Below are 25565 nucleotides of genomic sequence, written 5' to 3' on the forward strand. Positions count from 1 at the left end.
ATTACAGATCTTAATGGTTTTTAATGTATATTCATTGTCTTATAATTTTTAGTGGTTTTTTTTCAAATTGCTCATCATGTAGTAGAATTGATTATGTAAAATAAGAGAAATGTAATCTGAGAACATTGTGACAGAAAAAAGTTATGTTGCCCTATCTACCCTTTATGTGAAACAAAACTTAAATATATGTAAATAACCACAAAAGTTATCTAAAATATTCTGATAAATGAATTAGAGTAACCTCCCATTAAACACATGTATAATGTAAGGAATTATATTTGGAAATATAAAATATATTTAATATGACAAACAAATGAAAAGAAGTGACATATGACATCTCTTTCTGTATTTTTTTTTTTTTTTTTTTTTGGTCTTTAAACTTAAGATTAAACATGTATTTCTAATGCCTAAACTTGATACATGATATCAGCAAATTTGATCAAAGATTAAATATTGAAAACAACAGGCTTAATAATTTCTTGCTTCCGAAGTTAAATTATTGGCCAGCATTTTATATACAGTGTCAACTTTTTAAATACAACTAACTGAAGTAAATATTCACCTGAACAGTCCTAACTCATTATTATGTATCATATTCACAGGTATAATCAGTCATTTAAATGTGTACTGGTTACTTAGATCAGGTATAAACATGTATCAATTAACTTCCTGGTAGGAAGACATTGAGTTTTAAAGGAGACACAAAATGAAAGCAAAAATCAAATGTTAACAGATGAAGTGGTATTGACTCAAAACAAGAGGTATTAATTAGAAAATTATTGATTATTGAAAGTCAAATCATCATCAAGATAACATTAAGTGTTTTAAATTTATTGTATTTTTATTGATATATCTTCACTTATATGTTTTCATCAAATACATAAATTTATGTATGCCAAAATTCTGTATTACTTTTCAAATATATTTTACATATAAAAAGCTTTAAAATGGAGGCAGTTTATATAAATGTGCAAGGTGTCAAGTGACACATAGCTGCTTGCAACTAAGTTATTGTGTCTTTGATAAATAGTGAGCTCATTTTGCATTTATGAAAAAAAACAACATCTCCTAATACTGCAATTACTAAATTCTAAGGGAATATTGGTTACTAACAGTTGACAAATTAATCCTTCTTTGAATTTCTTGATGTTTGAGAATTTCTCAGAGACTTGAGAGACAGTTAGCATGAGTTACGTCAAACAGAACTGTTATATCATATGATTTTTTTTATATCATAAGTACATTTCAATCCTGCATTATGATTATGAAAGTCATATACATGTACTGTACAGAAAAGTGTATGAGGATAATGAGTGAAAAAAACTTGTTTAAAGAGAAGTTTCACAAAGGGTAAGAATCGACCATAAGACTTTAATGCATTTTCTTTTCATTTAGACAAAGATACTATGTATTGCACATAGAAATATATATAGTTGTAATATTAGTATCAAAACAAAATATTTTCTTTTTGGTATTTCACGTAAAAATTTACTAAGTTGTGACTCCTTTAAGTTTTAGTGTCTTTTTGTTTGTGGCCACTTTATCAAAATGTTTTGTGTCGAGAGATTCAATACCAAACTTGAAACATTTTGTTCGTAGATTGAGGTCAAGGTTTTCCAAAAGCTTTTAAGTCTAAAGTAGCAGCTCTTAAGACCCTGTGTTGCTCGTCTGCATTTTTAACTTGATCACTTTTTACTTAAAGCAATCACCAAAGGGAACTAACTCTATTAAGAAATAACTGACATTTAAAGTAATTGTAACCAATTTATATATCTTAATCCTGATGATAATTTTTTCCTTTTCAGAAAACCTTTCTTTCTATTCACTTAGGTTTTCAAGATAATAGTCACAAAATTATCAAAAATGTTACAAATTATCCTTTAAGGGCAATAACTAATATAAAGAGTCCACTGTTGATTTCAGCCATTATGGAATTGTCTTGCTAGTCATTTGTGCTTTTTAAATTTCTATCTAAACGATGTATACAGTTTTCAAGATGATATTTAAAAATTGGGAAAACTGTCATTAAAGGGCAATAACTTTATTTATTATTTATACTTTTTTGTATTTGGCAAAACTTTTAGGACTTTTGGTCCTCAATGCTCTTCAACTTCGTTCTTTTTTTGGCCTTTTTAACTTTTTTGGATTCGAGCGTCACTGATGAGTCTATTGTAGACGAAACGCGCGTCTGGCGTATATACTAAATTTAGTCCAGGTATCTATGATGAGTTAATTGATTTCAGTTATGCTGCCTTATTTGCTGATCTTTTCTTGCTGATGAAGTTTTTATCTTCTATTACAGTTTTTAAGAAATTAGAACAAAACAGAATCATCATGTGATATTGATATCAAAAGTGATAAACCTTCCTTGACTGAGGGATCAAAATGGAGTGCAACAAACATAATCAACCGCTCAGCTTGTACTGTCCAAGTCATTTAATGCCATCCTGTGATGTATGTATTTCCACTAGCCATTCAAAATGTAATGGAATAACAAGTTTAGCTAGCGTGGTGGATAAAACCAAAATTGAAAACTCCAAAGAATCTGTAGAGAAAGACATTAACTATTTTTTATCTATTCTTGACCAATTAGTGACCAGCAAATCAAAAACCATTAAAACAGGAGAAAATCATTGCATAGGCGTAAAGAAATCAATTAATGAGATTAGAAAGGAAATGAACAAACATTTGGACCACCTAGAGAAGAAGTTATGCCAAGAAACCGATATCATCTTGAATCAAGAAAGATCAAAAGCAACTGATTTCATCTCAGAAATTGAAGGGAAAAGGGAAAACTTGAAGGAGATGAAAGAACATTTACAAACAGTAACAACAAATACTTCAAAATTGCAATCCTTTCTAGGTGTACATAAGATTGAACAACAGGTACATCAATGTCAACGTTATATTGAAGATCTAGAAAATGATGAGAGGACCAAAGAAGTTGACATAAAAATGAAGCAAAATGATGAGATAGAAAACATAATAGGCAAATTAGTTTCAATAGAATCAGTTGGAGAAGTGTCAGTTGTTAAGACAGAAATAAACTTGAATAGAGAAACAAGTTTGAGGAGGAAAGCACAAGTAAAATCACAAGAACAATCCAACATAAACAACATGACAATGAATATTGAGACAAAGATAAAGATCAACATAGAGAAGACTATTTGTGACATGATTTGTCTGATTGATGGAAGATTTATAGTAGTGGAATTGGATGGTAAAGTTAACCTACTTAGTTCTGATGGCAAACTTCAGAAACAGTTACCTATACCTGGTGGAGCCTTCAGTGTGACACAGATCAATGAGGACACTATTGCCATAACTTATCCTAGTGAGAGAGCCATTAAGATCTTCAACATGGATAATGAAACAGTTACCAAAGATATCAAATTAGGAAAAGCATGCTTTGGTTTATCATTTTCAAATAATTCCCTGGCTGTAGGTTTAAGGAAGGAAGAAATCCGTATTATAGACTTGGAAGGAAATACACTGAAGTCAATACAAGTTCAGAGTAAATCAATCCTGTATAATCTTGTTTACTGTAACAAAAGAGTAATCTATAGTGACTCAATAGGTAAAGCAGTATACTGTGTTGATGAATCAGGTAAACAAATCTGGGAGTATAAACAGGATTTAATAGGACCACGTGGACTTTGTATAGATACTTATGGTAACATTATTGCAGCAGACAGTGACTCTCATAGAATTATAGTAATATCAAAAGATGGACAGGATAGTAAAGTACTGATTAGTAAGGAGGATGGACTGGGGTTTCCAATGTTTATCTGTTTTAAACATAATGAGTCTTCAGGTTTTATTTGTGATAGCACTGGCAGATTCTTGGCCAAATTTAATTTGTCATGTGAATAACATATTTACTGAGATATCACATGAATATTGTTTTCTATGTAAGTAACAAATCTAAAACAGTGGTAATATTTATAGAATGAAAAAGAAAGTGAGAGTTATCATGTTGACATGTGGGTAGATATTTGTTTTTGTTGTGTTGTTGGGTTACTGTCTAATTAATGTTCGCAACACATATCCTGATATTCCTAAGTGGTGATATTGAGTGTGAAATTTGAATGAGTATAAGTAAAGTAGATGTTAGTTTTTGTTGTATTGTTGGGTTAACATTATGGTCTAATTAATGCCAACATCAAATATTTTTATATTCCTTAGCAGTGACAAATGTGAGAGATCATGTTGACATGTGTGTACATGTTTGTTTTTGTTGAGTTGTTAGGTTACTGTCTAATTAATGTGAACACACATATCATTATATTTCTTATTAATGGTATTCAGTGTGAAATTTAAATGTGAGAGGAAATTAAAGCAAGTGTGAAGATGCATGTTTTATTTTACTGTTGGGTTACCATCTAATTAATATCAACAACACATATCCTTGCATTTCTGTAATAAAGCCAATGCACTTTACCACAAGGAACTCCCTTTGCAGCTAAAACTGTGACAGTTTTACCTTGCAGGTTCGTAATAAATAATTTCATGGAATAGAACGTTGATATGCACTACTATTTTATTCAAAGCTCAAAGCATAGGGCTGTGTAGCATATTTTCAATATTTAAATGCCCTGAACTTATTTGATTTTAAATTTAAACTAAAATTGTGTACCACCCTACCTTTACTTTTAGCCCATTTCAGAATTATTTTTTTTTTGCAATAGTATGTTCTAATACTGGTAACAGTCCCAAGTTGTGTCTTTCTGAGATGAAACATATATATCATATCTGGGAACAAGTATGTCAACAAATCAAATTATCTATGAATATTATAGATCTCCCCAAAAAAGGCATGGTTGGAGAAACAGCTGTATTTACAAAGTGCAACCTATATTTCTTTGTTATGGTATTTAATGTGAAGTTTAAATGTGAGAGGAAATATAGGCAAGTGTGAAGATGTATGTTTTTATTCTTATGTTGAGTTTTGTCTTTTTAATGTCAACAACACATATCCTTATATTCTTTTGTAATGGTAGTGGTATTTGGTGTGAAGTTTGAATGTGAGAGGAAATATAAGCAAGTGTGAAGATGTATGTATGTTTTTATTCTTATGTTGAGTTTTGTCTTTTTAATGTCAACAACACATATTCTTATATTCCTTTGTAATGGTATAAAATGTATGAAATTTAAATGTGATAGGAAATATACACAAGTGTGAAGACCAAGTATGTGTTTGTTGTGGTGTGGGTTATGGTCTAATTTAAAATGTCAACATCAAATATCCTTATATTCCTAAGAGCTAATATTTGGTGTGAAGTTTGAATGTGAGAGGTAAAGAAGACAAATGTGTTGATGTTTGTTTTTATTGTGTGGTTAGGTTACTGTCTATTCAGTTATTTCAATATTAAATGTCCTTATATTACTTGGTGATTATATTTGGTATGAAGTTTGAATGTGAGAGGTAAAGAAGACAAATGTGTTGATGTTTGTTTTTATTGTGTGGTTAGGTTACTGTCTATTCAGTTATTTCAATATTAAATGTCCTGATATTACTTAGTGGTTATATTTGGTATGAAGTTCGAATGTGAGAGATACTGTTGATATGTGTGTAAATGCTTGTTTTGGTTGCTGATCATTTTGCTGTTTGCAGTTTTTCAAAGTTTTGGCAAAAACAAATCCCATAATTGGTTATTTTTTTTAATCTATTTACAGAAATAATTTTTGATCATTTCATTGAGATTGGGTTTCTTTATTGATTGCCATTTTGCACTTTTTTTGATTCATAATCTCTTCCTGTAATTAAAGTGCCTTCCCATTATAGTTTGTTAATCCTGAGCGCCATCCCAATAACTTAGGGGGGCTCGCGGATATAAATCATTTTTTTTCCAATATAGGATTTCATTATATTTTTCCATAAATGAACTTGATCATATACTTAATACAATATTCTAATATGACGTGCTTCTTTAGCTTTGTAAACAACACTGTGATAAAATTCTCAATAAAATATACTTAGCGCAGACTCATAGATATACACATAATGGCTTTTACAATATACTACCCAGGTAAATATACATGTATTGGAACCTATTTGCAGACCCTTTGCCGATTTTATTGTTTTAAAAAGTGCAATTAAAAAAAGACGAAATAACTTTTATTCAAATTCGTATGCATAATAAAAAGAAGTAATGCACAAGAGCTCGAAAGTCTTTTAATCTTTTTGGCGCATTTAAGTCATTTCAAAACATGACGTCATACAAATGAAACTGCTAATGTTGAAAGTTTTCTGTTATGTGAACCATTGGAATTCGTATGCTATTGTATTAAAACTGATTTTTCAGGTTCATAGGTTTTGTTTTATTTTCTATTCTATTGCATTATTCGCATATTTACTCATTTCAGCAAGTCAGCATGGCGGCTCCTTAGTTACAAAATGTCAACTTTGGATATGACGGAAGCTTATGAGAAAATATGTAAATTAAAAATGGCAATTGTTGGGTTTGAGAATTTAAAGAATTAAAAAAAACCATTTCTAGCAGTTATTAACGAAATAACCTACGCAAGCTACATATTTATACAAATATTTGAGCTTTATCTAACAGGGATTAAAAAGAACAGCCACACACACAGCATACCCACCCTAGCTTCAGTTTTTTTAATGACCATATTTGTCCTATTAGAATCGAAATAATTCATGGAAGCTATAGATTGTTGGAAATTTACACATGGCCTGGGCCGTGATATTCGTTAATTTTATCCATGCCATGTGTAAATTTCCAACAATCTATGACTTCCATGAATTATTTCTTAAATGAAATATAACTAGAGGCTCTCAAGAGCCTGTGTTGCTCACATGTTACTGTATTTACTGATGTTGGCCATTTTGGTTGTTAGGCGGGGTCATTAGACTCTTTTTTAAAACAGATACCCTAGTAATGATTGTGGCCAAGTTTTGTTAAATTTGGCCCATAGTTTTAGAAAAGAAGATTTTTGTACAAGTTACAAAAATGACGAAAAGTTGTTCAATATTGACTATAAAGGACAATAACTCCTTATGGGGTTTGGTAGGCGAGGTCATCGGACACATTTTTTAAACTATATATCACAATTATGATTGTGGCCAAGTTAGTTTAAATTTGGCCCAGTAGTTTCAGAGAAGAAGATTTTTGTACAAGTTACAAACTAGAGGCTCTAAAGAGCCTGTGTCGCTCACCTTGGTCTTGTGCATATTAAACAATGGACACGGATAAATTCATGACATAATTGTGTTTTGGTGATAGTGATGTGTTTGTAGACCTTACTTTACTGAACATTCTTGTTGCTACAATTATCTCTATCTATAATGAACTTGGCCCAGTAATTACAGTGGAAAATATTTTCTAAAAATTAACAAAAACTTAAAATTAACTATAAAGGGCAATAACTCCTTAAGGGATCAATTGACTATTTTGGTCATTTAAACTTATTTGTAGATCTTATTTTGCTGAACGTTATTGCTGTATACAGTTTATCTCTATCTATTATAATATTCAAGATAATAACAAAAAACGGCAAAATTTCCTTAAAATTACCAATTCAGGACAGTAACCTAACAACGGGTTATCCGATCCATGTGAAAACATCAGGGCAGATAGATCTTGACCTGATAAACAATTAAACTGTGGCAGATTTTCTCTTCATGCTTCGGTTTTTGAGTTATAAGCCAAAAACTGCATTTTACCCCTATGTTCTATTATTAGCCGTGGCAGCCATTTTGGTTGTATGGCCAGGTCACGTCACACATTTTTTAAACAAGTTACCCCAATGATGACTGTGGCCAAGTTTAGTTTAATTTGGCCCAGTAGTTTCAGAGAAGAAGATTTTTGTAAAAGATTACTAAGATTTACGAAAAAATGGTTAAAAATTGACTATAAAGGGCAATAACTCCTAAAGGGGTCAACTGACCATTTTGGTCATGCTGACTTATTTGTAAATCTTACTTTGCTGAACATTATTGCTGTTTACAGTTTATCTCTATCTATAATAATATTCAAGATAATAACCAAAAACAGCAAAATTTCCTTAAAATTACCAATTCAGGGGCAGCAACCCAACAACAGGTTGTCCGATTCATCTGAAAATTTCAGGACAGATAGATCTTGACCTGATAAACACTTTTTCTGCGTCAGATTTGCTCTAAATGCTTTGGTTTTTGAGTTATAAGCAAAAATCTGCATTTTACCCCTATGTTCTATTTTTAGCCATGGCGGCCTTCTTGGTTGGTTGACCAGGTCACGCCACACATTTTTTAAACTAGATATCCCAAAGATGATTGTGGCCAAGTTTGGATTAGTTTGGCCCAGTAGTTTCAGAGGAGAAGATTTTTGTAAAAGATTACTAAGATTTACGAAAAATGGTTAAAAATTGACTATAAAGGGCAATAACTCCTAAAGGGGTCAACTGACCATTTCCGTCATGTTGACTTATTTGTAAATCTTACTTTGCTGAACATTATTGCTGTTTACAGTTTATCTCTATCTATAATAATATTCAAGATAATAACCAAAAACAGCAAAAATTACCTAAAATTACCAGTTCAGGGGCAGCAACCCAATAACGGGTTGTCGGATTCATCTGAAAATTTGAGGGCAGATAGATCTTGACCTGATTAACAATTTTACCCCATGTCAGATTTGCTCTAAATGCTTTGGTTTTTGAGTTATAAGCCAAAAACTGCATTTTACCCCTATGTTCTATTTTTAGCCATGGTGGCCATCTTGGTTGGTTGGCCGGGTCACCGGACACATTTTTTAAACTAGATACCCCAATAATGATTGTGGCCAAGTTTGGTTAAATTTGGCCCAGTAGTTCAGAGGAGAAGATTTTTGTAAAAGTTAACGCAGGACGACGACGGAATATCACCTTTCGGCCAGGTGAGCTAAAAAAAACCAAATTGTTCTGCTAGATTTTTCAATAAGAAATCAACCATGCAGATTTTTCAATTAATTCCAAATGGAAACACTTCATGTGTTTTTACTTGTATCAAATTTGATTAACCTTACCCAAAAGGGGAATATGGCTTTTAAATGTCAGAAGACAGCAAATATGTTTTATGTAAAATAAATTACAGATCTTAATGGTTTTTAATGTATATTCATTGTCTTATAATTTTTAGTGTTTTTTTTCAAATTGCTCATCATGTAGTAGAACTGATCATGTAAAATAAGAGAAATGTAATCTGAGAACATTGTGACAGAAAAAAGTTATGTTGCCCTATCAACCCTTTATGTGAAACAAAACTAAAATATATGTAAATAACCACAAAAGTTATCTAAAATATTCTGATAAATGAATTAGAGTAACCTCCCATTAAACACATGTATAATGTAAGGAATTATATTTGGAAATATAAAATATATTTAATATGACAAACAAATGAAAAGAAGTGACATATGACATCTCTTTCTGTATTTTTTTTTTTTTGTCTTTAAACTTTAGATTAAACATGTATTTCTAATGCCTAAACTTGGGACATGATATCAGCTAATTTGATCAAAGATTAAATATTGAAAACAACAGGCTTAATAATTTCTTGCTTCCGAAGTTAAATTATTGGCCAGCATTTTATATACAGTGTCAACTTTTTAAATACAACTAACTGAAGTAAATACTCTCCTGAACAGTCCTAACTAATAATTATGTATCATATTCACAGGTAAAATCAGTCATTTAAATGTGTACTGGTTACTTAGAGCAGGTATAAACATGTATCAATTAACTTCCTGGTAGGAAGACATTGAGTTTTAAAGGAGACACAAAATGAAAGCAAAAATCAAATGTTAACAGATGAAGTGGTATTGACTCAAAACAAGAGGTATTAATTAGAAAATTATTGATTATTGAAAGTCAAATCATCATCAAGATAACATTAAGTGTTTTAAATTTATTGTATTTTTATTGATAAATCTTCACTTATATGTTTTCATCAAATACATAAATTTATGTATGCCAAAATTCTGTATTACTTTTCAAATATATTTTACATATAAAAAGCTTTAAAATGGAGGCAGTTTATATAAATGTGCAAGGTGTCAAGTGACACATAGCTGCTTGCAACTAAGTTATTGTGTCTTTGATAAATAGTAAGCTCATTTTGCATTTATGAAAAAAAAACATCTCCTAATACTGCAATTACTAAATTCTAAGGGAATATTGGTTACTAACAGTTGACAAATTAATCCTTCTTTAAATTTCTTGATGTTTGAGAATTTCTCAGAGACTTGAGAGACAGTTAGCATGAGTTAGGTCAAACAGAACTGTTATATCATTTGATTTTTTTTTATATCATAAAATTGAGAATGGAAATGGGAAATGTGTCAAAGACAACAACCGGACCAAATAAAAAACAACAGCAGAAGGTCACCAACAGGTCTCCAATGTAGCGAGAAATTCCCGCACCCGAAGGCGTCCTTCAGCTGGCCCCTAAACAAATATATACTAGTCCAGTGATAATGAACGCCATACTAATTTCCAAATTGTACACAAGAAACTAAAATTAAAATAATACAAGACTAACAAAGGCCAGTAAGTACATTTCAATCCTGCATTATGATTATAAAAGTCATATACATGTACTGTACAGAAAAGTGTATGAGGATAATGAGTGAAAAAAACTTGTTTAAAGAGAAGTTTCACAAAGGGTAAGAATCGACCATAAGACTTTAATGCATTTTCTTTTCATTTAGACAAAGATACTATGTATTGCACATAGAAATATATATAGTTGTAATATTAGTATCAAAACAAAATATTTTCTTTTTGGTACTTCACATAAAAATTTACTAAGTTGTGACTCCTCAATTGTGCTCTTTAAGTTTTAGTGTCTTTTTTTTTTTTGTGGCCACTTTAGCAAAATGTTTTGTGTCCAGAGATTCAATACCAAACTTGAAACATTTTGTTCGTAGATTGAGGTCAAGGTTTTCAAAAAGCTTTTAAGTCTAAAGTAGCAGCTCTTAAGACCCTGTGTTGCTCGTCTGCATTTTTAACTTGATCACTTTTTACTTAAAGCAATCACCAAAGGGAACTAACTCTATTAAGAAATCACTGACATTTAAAGTAATGTAACCATTTTTATATATCTTTATCCTGATGATAATTTTTTCCTTTTCAGAAAACCTTTCTTTCTATTCACTTAGGTTTTCAAGATAATAGTCACAAAATTATCAAAAATGTTACAAATTATCATTTAAGGGCAATAACTAATATAAAGAGTCCACTGTTAATTTCAGCCATTATGGCATTGTCTTGCTAGTCATTTGTGCTTTTTAAATTTCTATCTAAACGATGTATACAGTTTTCAAGATGATATTTAAAAATTGGGAAAACCGTCATTAAGGTAACACGATACCGAATGACGTTACGCCACGAGTTACCATTCCTGACGTTATCGAATAACGTTCACACATACAAGAGAAGGGATAGGAGGGGTCCTGATCCCGAAATCCCGGGCTAAAAAACACCTGATCCCGAAATCCTGGGCTTAAAAACACGAAATCCTGGGTTCCCGAAATTCGAGAAAAAAAAATTCCCGGAGTCCCGAAAGGGTCAATCCCGAAATTCAGAGCTTAATAACACACGATCCCAGAGTCCCGATAAAGGTCCTTTCCCCCCCCCCCTCATACAAGCCAATGCAGCAGGTTTTGCAATCACAAAAAAATTTAAATAAAAAAAAAAAAATTTGAATAGTATGTGACATTTTTAACGGTAACTTTTTCTAGATGCAGAGTGCCCAGAGTTTTGATGCAATATATAACGGTTAACTTATTTGCTTTATTGTTTTCCGGCAATTCTACTACTCATTATTAAATCATTAAAAATGTATTACTTAACTTTTAGATATTCTGTTTCTTTAATATTTAAATTTAAGCATCTGCACGATTTATCTATATATGATCTTATGCATAATAGTCTGAGTTTTATCACTTTATTTAATTTATTCTTGGTTTATTTTTGCAATAAATACTTATTCATGATGCACGCTGTATCCCCATCATTTGTTTTGAAAATAGAAATCTAATCTATAGAAACTTAGTATGATGTGTAAAAAACACAGGCAATTGTACATCTATTAATTCTTGTTAAAATGGTCGTTTAAAACACCGCTCGGGCAAAATGGAAAAAGGACATTTATTTTAATGAGAATACGGATAGAATTAGGCAAAAAAGCACAACATGCACAATGCAAGCAGACTTTGAAACTCATACAGAAAAGAGTTTGTTAGTATGGAATGTAAAGAAATGGTTTAACTTGGTAATTTTGCGAACAACTTTCTCTGTGTTCCAGTGTAAACAGTCTCTGAAATTCATTGGTTTGTACAGAGTAGTAAATCCGATATAGTTTCGGAAACATTTGCTTAAAAATAAAGTGCTAGATTTGTAATCCTATAGATTAATGATACACAGGATAGACAGCAACATCGGAATGAAGAAATACATGGGAACTTGATTCGGCAAAAAAAATCAAAAAAAAATCAGGTCTTGTTACAGTCTGATTAAAGCCAGCCCCAAGTATCCACTTGCGTCTACAAACGCAAGTTGATAATCGGGACTGGCTCTTATCAGACTGGTTTCGTTACAAATTTTTCTCTCGAAATTTACAAGCAAACGACTGACTAATTATTATTCAAACGGCAGAAAGAGACTGAAATAGCTAGATCTTGAAATCATTTAGATTTTATATTCGTTTTAATTTACGCTTGCATGGGTATTCAATGGTAGTGTGGTTTTTTTTGTTTGTGTGTGATTATAAGAGTTGGAAATAATGTACATGTACAAGTTCGGACACAAAACGACTAGAAAGAATTAACACATAGTTGCCTTTCTATGCCCTGAGGGGCATATTGCTTAAATACTAGGCGTCGGGAAAAGCCCGAGGACTTTCCCAGTCTTAAAAGTATTTTTTAGAACAAATATGCAACTTTCATGTGAATCTATATACATGTAAAAAAGAACTGTGTGTATTTCTTTGTGTGGATAAATACACTATATATATATATATATGTGTACATTGTAATATAAAATGTATTTGTACTAGCTTAAGAAACGCGATGAAAAGCGAAACTCACCGAGTTTTCCACTTATTTCGTAGTGAGTAAAAATACATTTTATATTTCTCACAATGTACATAATTTTCATATTTTGTTTATAATATAATATAAACAAAATATGAAAATTATGTACATTGTCAGAAATATAAACAAAATACGAAAATTATATTCATTGTGTTTCTTAAGCTAGTACAAATACATTTTATATAAACTTTATATCCTACTGTAGGATATAAAGTTTATATAAAATGTATTTGTACTACGGCTTAAGAAACACGATGAATATAATTTTCATATTTTGTTTATATTTCTGACAAAGTACAATTTACACCCCAAGGGTGACTAGAGATAGAAATATGGTCACTTGGTCTTATTCCGACCGGCATGAAAATGCTTCCAAAGTGGGGCGTCCATTTGGCTGTGCGGGATGAATTAATTATTGTTAACTTGTTCTCGTCCTGAACATGCATAAAATATTTGCCACTGGACGTTAAGCAACCAGCAATCAATCCTACAATTTACAACTGTCACTTGAAACTTTAGTTGTTAAAATTTAGATCATTGACTCTAATTTTTTCAAAGAAATCGACAAAGTTTACGAACATTACGCACAAAGAACTATCTACGTTACCGCTTACTCATTATGGAAGTGGGGTAACATGAGACTTTATTTGTAAACATACAAATATAAAGAAAACATATATTGATAAAATTGAGAATGGAAATGGGGAATGTGCCAAAGAGACAACAACCCGACCATAGAAAAGAACAACAGCAGAAGGTCACCAACAGGTCTTCAATGTAGCGAGAAATTCCCGCAACCGGAGGCGTCCTTCAGCTGGCCCCTAAACAAATATATACTAGTTCAGTGATAATGAACGCCATACTAATTTCCAAATTGTACACAAGAAACTAAAATTAAAATAATACAAGGCTAACAAAGGCCAGATAAAACTCTATTTCTGCATGGATGAAGCAATGATACCACCATTGTCTTAAAGGATGGAGTTAAAAACTCAGTAATTCAAATGAATCACACGTACAAATTTTCATGTTATTTTCACGTGAACTTTACAAAAATATGAAGGTATTTTTCATGATTTTTATTAAATTTTAGAATAAAGATATTATTTGAATAATCTTATTTTAAAAATTTACGTGAATTTAATGTGTACCAAATTCCGGTGATTTATTCATGAATTATTATCATAAGATTCATGTGGAACCAACCAGTTCAAGCAAGTTTCAAGTATATGCTCGTTTGGTGTGAAAATCAGACGAGATTAATGTTAATTCATGTGAGTGAAATTTCCATGTGCAGGACGAAATAAATTATATCAGTAGAATTTTATATTGCATTACTAGGAAATTTACGAAACCCGACATGGGAAATGAAAATAAAATAAACACCATTCAGATCCCGACACATATTTTGTTTTCCATATCTCTGAGTAGGAATAACGTTACATTCTGTATTCAATAACGTCACACGTTTTCGGTCAAATTCTAAGGGTATCAATCAACTTGGAAGCCATTTATCTCAAAAACAAGGATGGTAACATATGATTTTCTATACGTGTATGGGTTCAGTATGCAATCCTGGATATTATGTTAGTTTTTTGTTGTTCTCCGTATATAAGAACATAGCCATCCATTGGAAAATCAATAAAGGTAAGCCGGTAAATAGGCATTTCCCCTATATACCTATGTAAATTGGTCGCCAAAATTGACGTTTTCCTATGAAAATACCAAGAAAACAAAAATGGCGACCCCCATTTTTTATTACATATTCCGATGTAACTCGATTCAAAGAACATGTGTGCCAAAAAGTTTGGAAATCGGGAGATATGCCATTAGGTATCGTGTTACCTTAAGGTAAGGTTTGCATGAAACCTGGATTTTTTTCTTAGTGAAATTGTACCAATATGATACATCATTTTGTTCAGGGAGGAGTACCCAATCATTTAATGAAAAAAAATCGAACATCGCCCGTCCCGTTTTTTCAGGTGAAAAGCTCAAAATTCCAATTTTTGACGATTTTTAGGGAAAATTGTATTTGAATTCTTCTGAAATAATAATGTATGGGAGTGACTATAAAAAAAATAAAACTGAATAAAACATGTATAAATAATTGTGGTCCATTCATTAATAATAAATTTTAATAAAAAAAAAATCATATAAAAGTTCCTAAAAACAAGATTTTTCAATTTTTGGGTTAAAAAAAACCCGTTGCCATGGTAACAAAAGCCAAAAATATCCCTTTTCCGGGTCCACCGTTTTTGTAAAAAACTGTGAACATAACCATTTAACTATTTGCATTATAATGAGCTAATAAAATTGATATGTCCCCGAACTCGTTTTTACGGTAATGGGCGTTATGCGTTCATCTTATCATTTCTGTAAAACAAAAAAATATTTTTTGTTTGTTGATCTGCAAAGAAGAAAGTCATCTTTAAAGCATCTTTTAACAAAGAATCTTTTTGTCTTGTAACTTTTTGAGATTGACCATAATCAATGAGAGAAAACAGTGATTATTTTAGGGATGACATCAAAATATCAATGTAGGATAAAAAACTTAATAAGTTAATTCAAATAGTTTAGGGGTGGGGGATAAAAGTTGCTGCAAGTTTTGTTAATTTGACATGGATTTTACATATATCCATATTGGTCAATCAATTTTTCCCAAATTAAGTTTAGAGGGGGGAAGGGGGTGTCAGCGAACAAACTATGTGAATTAAGTTTTTTTTTATCCTGCATTGAACTTTTCATGTCGACCCTTAACTTTTATGCCCACCTATCAGTCGGAAGGGGAGGTGTTTAGCTTTGGTCATACTTGTGTATTAATACATGTAGAAAATGTACAAGACACTGGTTTTGAAGGAAACACTTATATTCGTTCAGTGCTTCAAACTGTAATATTTTGAATCTAGGAAAGCATTCAAATTGCCATTAAAAGTAATTAAAATTGCTTTATTGCCCATGTCTGGTAAATTGTTTGTATGGAGGAAATGGATGAAAAGACATCAGTTTTGACTAGTAAAATCATTTACAGAAGCCATGTTTATTCCATTCATTTAAATCTAGACATCTACAAATGTTATTCAAATAATATGAAATATGATCAAATATGTATGACTTAGCATGGAAAGCATTGCAGGAGAAAGATAGATTACTGGTATGATTTGTCCAATTGTTACACATGATGTTCAGATTTGGGGTCTTTGACCAAACAATCAAACTACATGCTCCTATACATGATAAAAGACGAAACAGCCAATGGCCTGGGAATACAAATGACAGTCGTATATGTATTGTTCATATTTAAAATAAGAAATGTAGTTATGTAGATCCGTAATATCATGAATATGAAAATCTTCCACATACTTTCAATAAATTAAAATCACTTCAATGAAGTTCCCAGGAGTAACGGCACTGTAGTTGAGGAGTCCCCCCCCGTCAATTTGTGATTTGATGTTCGCAAATGCTGTTTTACCATCGACGCGTAGGGGAGCCAGTAAAACGGAAATTTGCAACCGTCAAATCAAAATTGATTGTGGCTACTCTTCAACCACAGTAATGTAAAATAAAACGTTAGAGCTTGGAATAAATGGGGAATGTGTCCATGGGACACTGATGATGCCCCCTTTTGCATAAACATAAAACATTATAAAGCATTACGTATAAATTTTATAACATTTGGTCGAAGCAACTAAAGGTAGAGAACAGAAACGAAAAATTCAGAAACGACCTCAAAAAAATACTCAGGCCGAGCGTTGTCACTACTTCATTATGATCTCATATATACAGTGAAAGACTAAAAACTAACAATTTCCTGGATTTTATAGTGCATACGTGCATGTGTAAAGACACATGTTACCATCCTTGTTTTAAGATAAAATTGATTCAAATTTGACTGATATACATAGACGTTTGTTTGATAAGAGGTTGTAAAATGTCCAGTGGCAAATAGATCAGGCATGTTCAGGACGACACAATACAATAGTTGTGTCTAATGCATCCATAAAAAAAATACTATAAGAAACATTCCTTCAGTTGTAAAAGTGATTGATAAAATAACACAGTTATATTTTGAATGATGTATGAAACGTGTGGGTAATGTGTGCGTATTTTGGGACAAATCTGCTAACTGTACATTTAAAAAGACCAAGTTCAACATTCTGTCATTCCGTAAAAATTATGCAATAAAAATATCTGAGAATATATATATGCATCCTCTGTAAGTAAAACACATGGCGCATTATGTAAGTTCCAACCATTTTAAACGAAATTGACTAAAAGTGTCACAAAAATGTGACGTTTTTCACTCAATCCTGCGTTTCTATAAATTGTATTTATACTTTATAAAAATCGGAAACGGCGTGCATCAGACTTACAAATTCAATGAAAGAGACAGCGTTCTTGGAGCAGAATAAACATCACTTCTATCTTGTGAAAGGAGATCGATTTCTATTGAAATGAGCTTCCCATACATTTTGTTTAAGGTTTTACGTCGGGAGACAAGAGAAAGGGGATGGGAGAAAGGAGAAATGTATCCCCTGTCCGACCCCTCATAAATCTAGAACTGTAAAAGTGACGACATCAAAATTCAAATTTATTCTGTGTTTTTGTGGTAAAATGCATTGTGCATAAGTTTTATATCAGTTTGTTGATGCTAACTAAAGTTAGAGAACGGAAACCAATTTTATATGGTACGTACGTTCGGATGGACGTACAAACAGACAAGGATAAAACTTAATACCCCCTTTACTACGGCGGGGGCTTCAAAATGTACAATTATGAAATAAAATAAAATTCCGCGAAACTTCATGAATGGTTTTTGCACAAAGACGTTATGGCTTAAGGTGACGTCATATAAATGAAAACTAACAAACTGAAGGTCATAACGTTACTTGTACGATTCAAATTTTGATAAAATTACATCAAAACGGCGATTTTGAGGTAGGTGTTGTTTTCTTTTTGATAATATTGTAGTTATCTAACATTGGTCAATCAAAGCAATTCAAAATGGCGGGTCCCTCCTTTTTTCAATTATTTGAATTCGAGTTATCTCCCTGTGTACGCAAACCTTACCTTAAAGGGCAATAACTTTATTTATTATTTATACTTTTTTGTATTTGGCAAAACTTTTAGGAATTTTGGTCCTCAATGCTCTTCAACTTCGTTCTTTTTTTGGCCTTTTTAACTTTTTTGGATTCGAGCGTCACTGATGAGTCTATTGTAGACGAAACGCGCGTCTGGCGTATATACTAAATTTAGTCCTGGTATCTATGATGAGTTTATTTATAAAGGAGTCGTTAATTGATTTCAGTTATGCTGCCTTATTTGCTGATCTTTTCTTGCTGATGAAGTTTTTATCTTCTATTACAGTTTTTAAGAAATTAGAACAAAACAGAATCATCATGTGATATTGATATCAAAAGTGATAAACCTTCCTTGACTGAGGGATCAAAATGGAGTGCAACAAACATAATCAACCGCTCAGCTTGTACTGTCCAAGTCATTTAATGCCATCCTGTGATGTATGTATTTCCACTAGCCATTCAAAATGTAATGGAATAACAAGTTTAGCTAGCGTAGTGGAGAAAACCAAAATTGAAAACTCCAAAGAATCTGTAGAGAAAGACATTAACTATTTTTTATCTATTCTTGACCAATTAGTGACCAGCAAATCAAAAAACATTAAAACAGGAGAAAATCATTGCATAGCCATAAAGAAATCAATTAATGAGATTAGAAAGGAAATAAACAAACATTTAGATCACCTTGAGGAGAAGTTATGTCAAGAAACTGATATCATCTGGAATCAAGAAAGATCAAAAGCAACTGATTTCATCTCAGAAATTGAAGGGAAAAGGCAAAACTTGAAGGAGATGAAAGAACATTTACAAACAGTAACAACAAATACTTCAAAACTGCAATCCTTTCTAGGTGTACATAAGATTGAACAACAAGTACATCAATGTCAGCGATATATTGAAGATCTAGAAAATGATGAGAGGACCAAAGAAGTTGACATAAAAATGAAGCAAAATGATGAGATAGAAAACATAATAGGCAAATTAGTTTCAATAGAATCAGTTGGAGAAGTTTCAGTTGTTAAGACAGAAATAAACTTGAATAGAGAAACAAGTTTGAGGAGGAAAGCACAAGTAAAATCACAAGAACAATCCAACATAAACAACATGACAATGAATATTGAGACAAAGATAGAGAACAACATAAAGAAGCGTATTAGTGACATGATTTGTCTGATTGATGGAAGAGTTATATTAGTAGAAGAGTTTGGTAAAGTTAACCTATTTAGTTCTGATGGCAAACTTCAGAAACAGTTACCTATACCTGGTGAAGCCTGGGGTGTTACACAGATCAATGAGGACACTATTGCCATAACTTATTACAGTGAGAGAGCCATTAAGATCTTCAACATGGATAATGAAACAGTTACCAAAGTTATCAAATTAGGAAAAGTATGCATAGGTTTATTATTTTCAAATAATTCTCTGACTGTAGGTTTGAGTAAAGATGAAATCCGTATTATAGACTTGGAAGGAAATACACTGAAGTCAATACAAGTTCAGAGTGAATCATACCTGGAACATCTTGTGTACTGTGATAAAAGAGTTATCTATAGTGACTATAAAGGTAAAGCAGTATACTGTGTTGATGATTCAGGTAAACAGATCTGGGAGTATAAACAGGATTTAATAGGACCACGTGGACTTTGTATAGATACTTATGGTAACATTATTGCAGCAGACTGTAACTCTCATAGAATTATAGTAATATCAAAAGATGGACAGGATAGTAAAGTACTGATTAGTAAGGAGGATGGACTGGAGTATCCACAGTGTATCTGTTTTAAACATAATGAGTCTTCAGGTTTTATTTGTGATTACAATGGCAGATACTTGAACAAATTTAATTTGTCATGTGAATAACATATTTACTGAGATATCACATGAATATTGTTTCCTATGTAAGTAACAAATCTAAAAACAGTGGTAATATTTATAGTGTGAAGTATGAATGTGAGAGTTATCATGTAGACATGTGGGTAGATATTTGTTTTTGTTGTGTTGTTGGGTTACTGTCTAATTGTTATAAGCATCACATATCCTTATACTCCTAAGCAGTGATACTTGGTGTGAAGTTTGAATGAGTATTAGGTAATATGTGTAGATACTTGTTTTTATTGTGTTGTTGGGTTACTGTCTAATTTTAAAATGTCAACATCAAATATCCTTATATTCCTAAGTGGTGATATTGAGTGTGAAATTTGAATGAGTAATAAGTAAAGTAGATGTTAGTTTTTGTTGTTTTGTTGGGTTAACATTATGGTCTAATTGATGCCAACATCAAATATATTTATATTCCTTATTAGAGATAAATTTGAGAGATCATGTTGACATGTGTGTAGATGTTTGTTTTTGTTGAATTGTTGGGTTACTGTCTAATTAATGTGAACACACATATCCTTATATTTCTTATTAATGGTATTCAGTGTGAAATTTAAATGTGAGAGAAAACAAAAGCAAGTGTGAAGATGCATGTTTTATTTTACTGTTAGGTTACCGTCTAATTAATATCAACAACACATATTATTGCATTTCTGTAATAAAGCCAATGCACTTTACCATAAGGAACTCCCTTTGCAGCTAAAAGGTTCGTAAAAAATAATTTCATGGAATAGAACGTTGATATGCACTACTATTTTATTCAAAGGTCAAAGCATAGGGCTGTGTGGCATATTTTCAATATTTAAATGCCCTGAACTTGTTTGATTTTAAATTTAAACTAAAATTGTGTACCACCCCTACCTTTACTTTTAGCCCATTTCAGAATTTTATTTTTTTTGGCAATAGTATGTTTTAATACTGGTAACAGTCCCAAGTTGTGTCTTTCTGAGATGAAACATATAGATCATATCTGGGAACAAGTATGTCAACAAATCGAATTATCTATGAATATTACATATCTCCCCAAAAAAGGCATGGTTGGAGAAACAGCTGTATTTACAAAGTGCAACCTATATTTCTTTGTTATGGTATTTAATGTGAAGTTTGAATGTGAGAGGAAATATAGGCAAGTGTGAAGATGTATGTTTTTATTCTTATGTTGGGTTTCTGTCTAATTAATGTCAACAACACATATCCATATATTCTTTTGTAATGGTAGTGGTATTTAATGTGAAGTTTGAATGTGAGAGGAAATATAAGCAAGTGTGAAGATGTGTGTTTTTATTCTTATGTTGGGTTTCTGTCTAATTAATGTCAACAACACATATCCTTATATTCTTTTGTAATGGTAGTGGTATTTGGTGTGAAATTTGAATGTGAGAGGAAATATAAGCAAGTGTGAAGATGTATGTTTTTATTCTTATGTTGAGTTTTGTCTTTTTAATGTCAACAACACATATCCTTATATTCTTTTGTAATGGTAGTGGTATTTGGTGTGAAGTTTGAATGTAAGAGGAAATGTAGGCAAGTGTGAAGATGTATGTTTTTATTCTTATGTTGAGTTTTGTCTTTTTAATGTCAACAACACATATTCTTATATTCCTTTGTAATGGTATAAAATGTATGAAATTTAAATGTGATAGGAAATATACACAAGTGTGAAGACGTATGTGTTTGTTGTGGTGTGGGTTATGTGTGAAGACGTATGTGTTTGTTGTGGTGTGGGTTATGTGTGAAGACGTATGTGTTTGTTGTGGTGTGGGTTATGGTCTAATTTAAAATGTCAACATCAAATATCCTTATACTCCTAAGAGCTGATATTTGGTGTGAAGTTTGAATGTGAGAGTTAAAGAAGACAAATGTGTTGATGTTTGTTTTTATTGTGTGGTTAGGTTACTGTCTATTCAGTTATTTCAATATTAAATGTCCTAATATTACTTAGTGGTTATATTTGGTATGAAGTTTGAATGTGAGAGATACTGTTGATATGTGTGTAAATGCTTGTTTTGGTTGCTGATCATTTTGCTGTTTGCAGTTTTTCAAAGTTTTGGCAAAAACAAATCCCATAATTGGTTATTCTTTTTAATCTATACACATGGAAAAAAGTATTGCAACACCAAATTGAAATTCAAATTGAAAAAAACACTTTTTATTTTTTTGTTAAATAATTTGTTGAAATAGAACAAGTTAAACATTATTTACATATCACCTGAGTTTAATCAATAAATATCGACTCTATCAGTTCTTATCTGCACATGCAGCTACTGTACTCGTAAACACTAAAACAGATGTTTTTATCCTCATTGTTTTCAACACTTAAAATAACCAAGTTTATAAATTTATGCTATTGACACCTTGTAATTGGCTATCCACAACTCACAACTGCAGCAAGATGACAGATATCCAGTATGAGGAAGCAGGTATGTCGCTGTGACAATTGCACGTATTGTTGGTCATCACCATTCCACTATAAGTCGTTTTGAGAATAAAAACCAGGCAAGAAACGATGTTAAAGACCTTCCGAGGTCAAGAAGACCCCCTATAACATCTGCTAGGGAAAATAAAGCATAATGAAGGTTGGTCAGAAGGAAACCCATTGTAAACAATACAATCCTTAAAATAGAATGATGACCATACAGGAGCCTTTAAACAATAACTGTTCGAGATCGGCTCATCGCTACTGGTTATCGTGCGATAATACAATTTCGGGGACCTTTGTCTACGAACAGACACACAGATGCCCGTATCCAATACAGTGCAGAGCTCGCCAAAGTTGGAAATTAGCGTCGTGGAGGAAGATCCATTGTTCCAATGGAATTCGGTTTATCTTCCTTGACCCAATCGTAGGCCGAATTTGAACCATATCGAGCATGTATGGGACACTATTGGGTGTAAAGTGCATGAAAGGACACCCCAGTTTAAACAAGTCAAGAAATAAACAATACCCTTCGTCAAGAATGGTTGCTGCTAGCTTAGCAACACATTAGTCGACTTAAGGCAGGAATCAGAAGACGTTAAGATGCGGTTATCCGTTTGAATGGAGGCTGCGCACAAAGTACTAATTCGTTGGCGTATAACGATCAGCCATGATGTAAACAATCATCTAAAGATTAATTTTGAAATGTCTGACATTGTAAAGTTTGACTACAGTAAAAGTTGTAAAATGCATATTTTTGTACAAAAAACACTTCATTTTGTTACAAAAATTTTGGAAAGATAAAACTTTTTTTTTCCATACATTTTTGGTTCGTTTTAAATCCAATGTTATCATTAACTACGTTTCAATATTATTTTACAAATATTTTATCATATTCCATCCAAAATAAGAGACTGACTTTTCAAGTTTTAAAAAATCAAGGTGTTGCAATACTTTTTTCCATGTGTATACTTACAGAAATAATTTTGATCATTTCATTGAGATTGGGTTTCTTTATTGATTGCCATTTTGCACTTGTTTTTGATTCATTATCCTTTTCCTGTAATTAAAGTGCCTTCCCATTATAGTTTGATAATCCTGAGTTCCATCCCAATAACTTAGGGGGGCTCGCGGATATAAATCATATTTTTTTTCCAATATAGGATTTATTATATTTTTCCATAAATGAACTTGATCATATACTTAATACAAAATTCTAATATGACGTGCTTCTTTAGCTTTGTAAACAACACTGTAATAAAATTCTCGATAAAATATACTTAGCGCAGACTCATAGATATACACATAATGGCTTTTACAATATACTACCCAGGTAAATATACATGTATTGGAACCTATTTGCAGACCCTTTGCCGATTTTATTGTTTTAAAAAGTGCAATTAAAAAAAGAAGAAATAACTTATATTCAAATTCGTATGCATAATAAAAAGAAGTAATGTACAAGAGCTGGAAAGTCTTTTAATCTTTTTGGCGCATTTAAGTCGTTTCAAAACATGACGTCATACAAATGAAACCGCTAAAGTTGAAAGTTTTCTGTTACGTGAACCATCGGAATTCGTATGATATTGTATTAAAACTGATTTTTCAGGTTCATAGGTTTTGTTTTATTTTCTATTCTATTGCATTATTCGCATATTTACTCATTTCAGCAAGTCAGCATGGCAGCTCCTTAGTTACAAAATGTCAACTTTGGATTTGACGGAAGCTTATGAGAAAATATGTAAATTAAAAATGGCAATTGTTGGGTTTGAGAAATTAAAGAATTAAAAAAAAACATTTCTAGCAGTTATTCACGAAATAACCTACGCAAGCTAAATATTTATAAAAATATTTGAGCTTTATCTAACAGGGATTAAAAAGAACAGCCACACACACAGCATACCCACCCTAGCTTCAGTTTTTTTAATGACCATATTTGTCCTATTAGAATCGAAATAATTCATGGAAGCTATAGATTGTTGGAAATTTACACATGGCCTGGGCCGTGATATTTGTTAATTTTATCCATGCCATGTGTAAATTTCCAACAATCTATGGCTTCCATGAATTATTTCTTAAATGAAATATAACTAGAGGCTCTCAAGAGCCTGTGTTGCTCACGTTACTGTATTTACTGATGTCGGCCATTTTGGTTGGTAGGCGGGGTCATTAGACTCTTTTTTAAAACAGATACCCTAGTAATGATTGTGGCCAAGTTTTGTTAAATTTGGCCCATAGTTTTAGAAAAGAAGATTTTTGTACAAGTTACAAAAATGACGAAAAGTTGTTCAATATTTACTATAAAGGACAATAACTCCTTAAGGGGTTCGCTAACCATTTTGGTCATGTTTGACTTATTTGTAGATCTTACTTTGCTGAATATTATTGCTGTTTACAGTTTATCTCTATCTATAATATTATTCAAGATAATAACCAAAAACAGCAAAATTTCCTTAAAATTACCAATTCAGGGGCAGCAACCTAACAATGGGTTATCCGATTCATCTGAAAATTTCAGGACAGATAGATCTTGACCTGATAAACAATTTTACCCATGTCAGATTTGCTCTAAATGCTTTGGTTTTTGAGTTATATGCCAAAAACTGCATTTTACCCCTATGTTCTATTTTTTTAAACTAGATACCCCAATGATGATTGTGGCCAAGTTTGGTTAAATTTGGCCCAGTAGTTTCAGAGGAGAAGATTTTTGTAAAAGTTAACACAAGACGACGACGACGGACGACGACGACGGACGCCGGACGGCAAGTGATGAGAAAAGCTCACTTGGCCTTTCGGCCAGGTGAGCTAAAAACTGCAAAATTTCCTTAAAATTACCAATTTAGGGGCAGCAACCCAACAACCGGTTATCGGATCCATCTGAAAATTTCAGGGCAGATAGATCTTGACATGATAAACAATTTTACCAACGTCATATTTGCTATAAATGCTTTGACTTTTGAGTTATAAGCCAAAAACTGCATTTTACCCCTATGTTCTATATTTAGCCGTGACGGCCATCTTGATTGGATGGCCGGGTCACTGGACACATTTTTTGAACTACATACCCCAAAAATGATTGTGGTTAAGTTTGGATTAATTTAGCCCAGTGGTTTCAGAGGAGAA

At 31.9% G+C, this 25565-nt stretch overlaps 3 protein-coding genes across 6 annotated transcripts in view; 2 read left to right on the forward strand and 1 right to left on the reverse strand.

Moving 5' to 3' along the window:
* Positions 1 to 25565, reverse strand: part of LOC139488695 (ERI1 exoribonuclease 2-like) — a 62775-nt gene that overhangs the window by 21066 nt on the left and 16144 nt on the right. The gene's annotated exons all lie outside the window — the stretch shown is intronic.
* Positions 601 to 21962, forward strand: LOC139488694 (uncharacterized). Of its 3 annotated transcripts, none has more exons than XR_011656065.1 (3): positions 601 to 761; positions 2303 to 5217; positions 21684 to 21962. XR_011656065.1 is itself a non-coding variant. In XM_071274507.1 (2 exons), the coding sequence occupies exon 2, from the start codon at positions 2386 to 2388 to the stop codon at positions 3871 to 3873; it is 1488 nt and encodes a 495-aa protein (XP_071130608.1). In that variant the 5' UTR covers positions 601 to 761; positions 2303 to 2385; the 3' UTR covers positions 3874 to 6499. The 3 variants fall into 3 exon arrangements, 1 of the variants encoding a protein (XP_071130608.1); XR_011656064.1 differs by having other exon boundaries at positions 2303 to 5040; positions 21153 to 21962; XM_071274507.1 differs by lacking the exon at positions 21684 to 21962 and having other exon boundaries at positions 2303 to 6499.
* Positions 9606 to 21962, forward strand: LOC139488692 (centromere-associated protein E-like). Of its 2 annotated transcripts, XR_011656063.1 has the most exons (3): positions 9606 to 9817; positions 18438 to 21301; positions 21563 to 21962. XR_011656063.1 is itself a non-coding variant. In XM_071274505.1 (2 exons), the coding sequence occupies exon 2, from the start codon at positions 18521 to 18523 to the stop codon at positions 20006 to 20008; it is 1488 nt and encodes a 495-aa protein (XP_071130606.1). In that variant the 5' UTR covers positions 9606 to 9817; positions 18438 to 18520; the 3' UTR covers positions 20009 to 21962. The 2 variants fall into 2 exon arrangements, 1 of the variants encoding a protein (XP_071130606.1); XM_071274505.1 differs by having other exon boundaries at positions 18438 to 21962.

This window comes from Mytilus edulis, chromosome 9 (genome assembly GCF_963676685.1).
Source record: "Mytilus edulis chromosome 9, xbMytEdul2.2, whole genome shotgun sequence".
NCBI lineage: Eukaryota > Metazoa > Mollusca > Bivalvia > Mytilida > Mytilidae > Mytilus > Mytilus edulis.